Source organism: Notothenia coriiceps, unplaced genomic scaffold (genome assembly GCF_000735185.1).
Source record: "Notothenia coriiceps isolate Sejong01 unplaced genomic scaffold, NC01 NC01_scaffold00035454, whole genome shotgun sequence".
NCBI lineage: Eukaryota > Metazoa > Chordata > Actinopteri > Perciformes > Nototheniidae > Notothenia > Notothenia coriiceps.
The window spans coordinates 187,041-194,715 of NW_011368155.1; the positions used below are offsets into that span (position 1 = coordinate 187,041).

At 44.2% G+C, this 7,675-nt stretch overlaps 1 protein-coding gene across 1 annotated transcript in view; it reads right to left on the reverse strand.

The window, feature by feature from the left end:
- The window catches only part of LOC104962913 (uncharacterized protein DDB_G0271670-like), a 2,823-nt gene extending 1,647 nt beyond the window's left edge, over nucleotides 1-1,176 (reverse strand). Inside the window, exons 1-3 of the mRNA XM_010791422.1 lie at nucleotides 1,132-1,176; nucleotides 777-844; nucleotides 206-692 (exon numbers count right to left, since the gene is read on the reverse strand). Coding sequence (XP_010789724.1) covers nucleotides 206-692; nucleotides 777-817 — 528 coding nt within the window. The 5' untranslated portion in view covers nucleotides 818-844; nucleotides 1,132-1,176. The remainder of the gene's footprint in view (nucleotides 1-205; nucleotides 693-776; nucleotides 845-1,131) is intronic.
- Between the last annotated feature and the right edge of the window lie 6,499 nt (nucleotides 1,177-7,675).

Consider the following 7,675-nt stretch of genomic DNA (forward strand, 5'->3'; position numbering starts at 1 on the left):
ACACACACACACACACACACACACACACACACTTTAGGAGACGCTCATTGACCTTGCACACTCAAAGTTGTTCGTGAGCAACTGATATGATGGGATAACGACTGAGATTTATGACTTGGTCCAAAGAAAGGTTTCTGCATGAGCACAAACTTTCAATTGAAATGAAGTCAATTAGGAATAATTTTTGAAGTGAATGTTCCCTTACCTTAACATAAAGTTGTATTGTAGGTCCATCCTTTTCAGGCTCTGGCTTCACCTTGGGTTCCTCCTTCTCAGAGGCAGATGAAGATGATGATGAGGAAGATGAGGAAGATGAGGATCTGCGTGATGAGTTCGCCTTCTTCGCTTCTTCTGGAGATCTCCTCTCCAAATTCAGCTCCATGTTGCTCTCCTCCACCTCTTCTTTCTCCGATTCCTCCTCCTTTTTCCCTTTTCCTTCCCCTGTCTCTTCATCGCCAGAATGTGAGGAAGATGAGGATGAGGAGGAAGAGGAGGAAGAGGAGGAACTGCCTCTCCTCTGATCTGATGGAGGGCGAGGTGGAGGTAGAGAAGGGGGAGCTGGTGCTTCTCTGGCTCTTTCGATGTTTTCGTACTCCGCCATCACCTCAGAAGGCGTCTCGTATGTCGCGTCATAAATACCTGGCGACTGGTTCTCGTAGGTGAACTCGGGGGTCTCGTACACGGGATCCATTCTGGGGGAAAGAGGGTCTTCAGGAGACGTTCAGGGACCGTGTCAAGGTGTGGAGCAAAGTGAGGTTAATACCAGCGGTGCCTACCTTATCAAAAAACACCCCAGGACTTTGAACAGGGAAGGCATAAAGGCGAGGATGACAGCGCGGCGATCCTTAAAGGAGAAACCACTTGAACAGACATGTTATTGCTTTTGTTGGTGGGAGCTAAAGTACTAAACAAATGTAATCATTTATTACCTATAAAGATCTTTTGAAGGGCCATCTTCAACATGTTTAAGCAGCACTGATTTGTGTGTAGTTTAACTTAGGCAAGCAATCTGATGCTTCTGTTGCCTTTAAGCAAAGTAGGCTAATAAATATGTGAGTAGGGACAGATATTATTAAGTAGGTCCGACATCTGCCAAGAAAGATCTGATCAGCCATGTGCTTAAAATCTAACCTGAGAGACGAGACAACCATGCTGCTTTCTGCACGATGACTGCCGGGGTGTTTCCTGCAGAGTGAGTCTTTCCTGCAGAGTGAGTCTTTCCTGCAGAGTGAGTCTTTCCTGCAGCTGCTGAATGCATCGCATGTGCACTGTAAACAACATGTAGGTAAACTATGATTTAGTCCAATTCTGCAGCAAAACTGTGGATTAAAAAGGGATAAAAGTCAATGTATGAAAGCTTCACCTTGAATTGCCTTGTGTTGAAAGGTGCTATATAAATAAACTTGCCTTGACTTCATCCAACGTGGATAGAGCGGCAAATTACGACCACCTTTACCTTGATTAAAAAAACGTGAAAAGTAAGTACATTTACTCAAGTATTGTACTTAAAGGGGACCTATCATGCAAAATGCACTTTTGTACNCGATGAAATGCAACCAGTTCAAAAGGTCTATACCCTTGTAGCTTGTTTCAAAATATACAGAAAATGTCTATCGTGGACGGAGAACAAGGTAGGAAGAGACTCCATCCTGCATTATTTCAAGATATCGCAAGGCTATACAGTTAGGTTATGTACAAAATATATATACTGCCCGAAAGAATAATGGAGGCATATTGAAGGAAAGGGCGTTGCACCAGTTTAAAGGAGCTAATAGCTTGTTTGCAATATATTACAGAATGTACGGAGGTAGGAAGAAGAAGTCTTCGAGCACACAGGATGTAAAGATATGAGGTGAGAGGAGGCCATTTTGTCCATTTGTTCTTGTTACATGATTGGGTACAGTTTGGTTGGATGTTTATTAAGAGTTTGAACAAGGTAGAACAGCCAGAAAGTCCATGTGCTCTGTGTGAATGCATGCAGCTGTACAGCTAGGACACAAAGGATATATATTAGAAAGATAATGTAGAACATATTGAAGACATGCACCAGTTTAAAAGGACTGTACTGTAGCTTGTTTCAAAATATACAGAAATGTCCATCACGGACGGAGACAAGGTAGGAAGAGACTCCATCTGCATTATACGAGACTCAAGGCTATAGGTTATGAACAAAGGATATAAAGATATGAGGTGAGAGGAGGCTGAGATGATGAGAGGAGACAGAGGCCGTTTCTCAATGTCGAGGATGCTTGCTTGGTAGCACATGTCTTCCGAGTCACTTCCTTCAGAAGCTAGGCAAGAATCCTTCCTGGCATTCGGAAAACGAAGAGTGGAACAGGCTAGCAAGTGTGCAGGTGTGAAATTGGTCCGTGCGCAAAGCATTGTGGGAATTTGAAGGACGCGAAGTCTACCCATGTGCAGCCTCGAAATTACCCCCAAACCAAGGACGTGGCCTCGGTGGAATTCCAAGTATGCTGGAGATTGGAACAGTCCTTCGGCGGCACTCGATGACGTAACGTCCTTGAAATATTGGCTTGGAAGCCAGCATCCTCGAGATTGAGAGACGGCCAGTGTTTTGTCCATGTTTGTACCTGATTGGGTGCAGCCTGGTTGGATGTTTGAGAAGACCTTGTACAATGACAAAGGTGGAATCTGCCAGTGAGTTTGTGTATTAGTCCTTCAACAATGCTGAGGTCAGAGGAGGCTGAGAGGATGATCAAAGTTTGTACAATACCAAAGGTTAAATATCAAGGATGCAAGGCTTTTGTTGTCATTTGTACATACTGTAGCTACAGTGCCAATGAATATCTTAGTTCACCGGCTGCTCCAACAGTGCAACATGTAAATAAATAAAAACTGTCCCTGAGTCTGGTGGTTTTAGACCTGAACACTGAGGCTCGACGTCAGGGCACACAGGATATATATTAGAAAGATAATACAGAACATGTTGAAGGAAGACGTGCACCAGTTTAAAAGGACTATAGCTCGTTTCAAAATATCAAGATGGCATTTACTTCTCTCCTGTCAAGCATCTTCCAATCCCTTAAATTCAGCAAAAAAACCACACAGTTCTGTCTGTTTTTAAATCAACATTCATGATATTGTTCTGTAACACTTAGCTATCTTAATTCTGTCCTTGTAGTGCATGTTCCTGTATTTAAAGCCTCTATTTGGCTGTGATTATACAGTAGTTAGTATATGCAGTATAGTGTATGCTACAGGTGTTTTAACAGATTCAACTTTCCCATCACTTTATTCAGGGTTCATGCGTCCACCCTGTTTATTTCATTAGTTTGTAAACTTGATTTGATTTATCGTGAATGCCTTCCACACAATACGATGGGCGTTCTCCTAGTGTCTTTGAATATGCCATTACTCTCTGAAGTGAAAACCAAATACCAACTTCAAATGACTTTAAAGATCCGCCCTGTTTTCCTCTGTTGTCACCGAGCTCCACTAATGAGCTTCTGATAAAACAAATGCGCCCTGAAACGACCTCACCTCGCAGCAGCCAACGCTTAAAACGACTCAAATGGATGACACAAGGTTCCGTGCAACAAAAACAATTTCCACGCGAGGTGTTTTTCTTCTGTTTTTGTTCTTATGGTAACCATTAAAATGTCACAATGTTTATTTATGTAGAAAACACTGAACTGTTTGTGCTCACACCGGTCCAGTACTAAAAGAAATGGCCGACATTAACAGGTAATTACTTGTATACGCGCTCATAAAAATAAAAGCAGGCGTAATTATTCCCATCTGCCGTACATGAAATGTTGCAATTAGTCATTTATTGCTCGAAGAGCCTGTCAGAAAGCAGATGATGTTTGTTTTGGAGAGTGTGTGATTGATCCTTGTCTTCCCTGAGTGCAGAGCTCACAAAGCCACATGCCTTCCTGTGCATTGCATTAGCGTCCCTGCACTAAAGCTGCCGTACGAAGACAGCTTCAATATAAAAGCTGCATTCTGCACGCGTTCACCTTGTGTTTAAATCACCAGACATTGCTGTGATTATTATCTCAAGGGAAATCAGCTCTCGCCTTTATTTTGATTAACTCCCGGCACAAAGAAGAGGAAGAACCTTGAAGTGTTTCAGGTTAACACTTTCAATGTACACTTTGCTTTCCACCTGCCTTTGACTGTCTTTAAAAGCAACTTAAAGGGGACCTATCATGCAAAATGCACTTTTGTACGTCTTGTATACATGAACATGTGTCCCCGGTGTTCCAGGGAACTCACCAAGTGTCAGAAAACACAACCCTCTCTATTTTCCTCCATACCCAAATCTCTTAAAAAGGGGCTGCAACGGATCTGATACAGACTGATCCAGATTTGAACACTTCTATGACGTCACAGAAGTGGCGCTACGGCTATTGGGCCAACTCCACCAATCAGGAGGAGACAGCCACGGACATTGCCGTTGGAAAGCGCTGGAGACGCTGTAGTACATATGCCAGGCCTGTAGATGGTGCTGTTCTCACAGAATCAGCCCATGATGCAAAGACAGTGTTAAATTGAGCGAAATGAGGAATGGCTAAAATGCATCTGTTTGATATTTTGAAAAATAAAAAGTATAAATATGCCTTATATAGGTATGGTCCTACACTATATTATTCAAATATAGCATGATAGGTCCACTTTAAGGAATTGAAAAGAGCTTCTGTTAGGTGTTTGTTTCTCTCTCCCCATTATTCACTCGCCCCAAAGAGCAGCATCTGCATTTTGTCGGAAAAGTAATTATTCTTCAACGACTCCGCCGTCAATGTCAAAACCATATGCACTTCCGTCGCTGACAAGGAGAAGCTTTTGAAGAAAAAACAAAGATGGCAGCCGTTCTTTCTGCCGGGGGGAAAAAAGGTCACGGCGGAGATAAATGAATGTGTGCATTGGCTCGAATCGCTCGGGTTGATAAATCACGGCCGAAAATGAGAGTAAGTGCTTCTCTTCCCGCAGCAAATGCAATTATGGAAATGCGTGGTGCAAACCCAACACACCTAAACACACGAGAAGACAAACACGGCTGCAGCGGCACGAGAAGTGATGGATGGTCGACGTCATTTAGGTTTAAGGCAGGATGCTCCTCTCTCAATTTGCTCTCCAATCTGCATATCCAGTGTGCACACACTCCTCTTGCTGAGAGACATTAAGCTTCACAGGGTTTAGTCTTACTCAGTGCATAATGCTGCCTCCATTCCTCTCGTTCTCCGCCGACTAACACCTTGACCCCGGATAAGAGAACATAATGGGATGCAGTTGCTGGAACGTAATTACGGGTCGATGGAGGATTGTTTCTCTGTGGTTTTGTTTCGCCTACAGTAGGACCAAGGTTAGCAGACGGCATTGTATTCATCCGTTCATTCAGGAGCTTCTGACGTCCACACTGAGGACTCCCACGCATTGGGATTATTCTTTACTCTCTCCATTTGACACCTGGTCCCATCGACTGCACACAGCAGAGCGAAATCCCACGGGAAGCAGATAACAGTAACGTTCAGGCGTGGATTGGCTGTTTCCTCGTTGGCCTCCTTTTCGTCCAGAGCCGTCATTAAATGTCATTTTGCTGTCGTCATGAGGCCGAGGTGAAACTCTAATCACCCCGCGTTCAGCCCAAACTGTTTGAATAAGCCCGACAGAATCAGACGACACTGACGCTGACATTTGCAGCTGACATTTTTAATATCTGAAAAATACTGTCTCTGAAATCACACACATCTCCAGAACCCCGTTGGAGACGAGGCGTTCCAGATTCAGCTTCACGTGTTCACTGTAAACACAGATCGGTTTTAAAAGTGGTCGTGGCTCAGATTTGATATCAAATGTTTCCTTTCCTCCTTTCGCCTACCTGCTTCCTTTCCTCCCCTCCTCTCCTCCCTCATCGTGTTTACAGAGTGTGTGTGTGTGTGTGTGTGTGTGTGTGTGTGTGTGTGTGTGTGTGTGTGTGTGGACGTCTGGCTGCTTGCCTTGTCGTTTGACTGAGCTGCATATCAAACAGGCTGTGCTCTGGGAGGCTGAGTGTGTCTCTAGACAGACCCTGTCAGTTTGTAGAGGGGNGGGGGGGACTCAGAGGCTCCATCCAGGAAGATCTCCCCCGTTCTCCACCTCTCCAGCACATTCCTATTCAACACACACTCTCCCAATCCTATTGACCTCAGCCAAACAAGCGGAGTGTGCAGAGCGAGCCTCTGAAAGCCGCCTCATTGGTTGATAGCACGGCGATGATAAGAGCAACGATAAGCCGTTCTAAACAGCGTAATGCCGCAGCAGACTACAAGCGACAACATCAAGAAGCTGTGACTCAGAAGAGGGGCTTAGACTCATAATGAGGATTAGCAGAGGCAGGGGGGCATTAAGAGGGGCTGCAAGTGCATTGATTTACCCGGGACATCTAGAGCAGACTCACTTTTATGAATGTGCATACATGCATAAGCACAGAAACATGCATGCAGGCGAGCAGACACAGTGCTCTGAGGGTTAGGAAGTCAAAGGAGAGCAACTCAATGTGTTCACTATCTCCACTTGTTTCCTGGCAACCTCACGACCATCATATAATGAGATAACAGTAACATGGTAATACGTGAGCTTTAGAGGTGCAGCTAGGCAGATTTCGGTAACCCTGTCTTTATGCTAAGCTAAGCTAACTGGCTACTGCAGCAAATTGAGTATCAAACACAAGCTTTACCCAAGAATGTTCCGTGAATCTGGAAGTGATGGTACAGATGTCCTGCAGCACCATGTTGCATTTCCTTTATATTCATATACGCAATGACAAGACACATCCTAAAGCATTCTGGGAAGTCCTATAGTAGTCCTATAGGCTTATTGGGAGCCTGATCTCAAGGTTCTTTAATGTCAAACTAACATAGCTGCAGAGTAATTATGTTGTTGAAAATCTTAGGTCACAGGCTTCTCCAACAATGCAACACAATAATACAATTTGACTCTCACGCTCTGCTTTTCTTGGTGTTCATTCCTTTATTAGGCACACACTCACAGTGCTAATTTGAGTGCAATTAACGCTCTGGCCTTGAGCTAAATAACTGCTCTTCTATTTTTACTCTTTTAAAGCTGTTAATTGACTATTAGAGAGCAAGGGGGGGGAGTCACACGGATGTCAAGACCTCGACACAAACGGATGAACCCAAATGCACGACCCGGAGACAAAGTCTTGAATATATAAAAAAAGTATATTTATTTTTCACAGCTCAGGTAATCCCTCTGAACGGAGTAGGTGGTGGAAATAACAAAAGGCGCTCACAAGGAGGAGAAAACTAGCATAACGAAAAGAGGACTTAAAGGGGACCTATCATGCAAAATGCACTTTTGTACGTCTTTTCTACATGAACATGTGTCCCCGGTGTTCCAGGGAACTCACCAAGTGTCAGAAAACACAACCCTCTCTATTTTCCTCCATACCCAAATCTCTTAAAAAGGGGCTGCAACGGATCTGATACAGACTGATCCAGATTTGAACACTTCTATGACGTCACAGAAGTGGCGCTACGGCTATTGGGCCAACTCCACCAATCAGGAGGAGACAGCCACGGACATTGCCGTTGGAAAGCGCTGGAGACGCTGTAGTACATATGCCAGGCCTGTAGATGGTGCTGTTCTCACAGAATCAGCCCATGATGCAAAGACAGTGTTAAATTGAGCGAAATGAGGAATGGCTAAATGT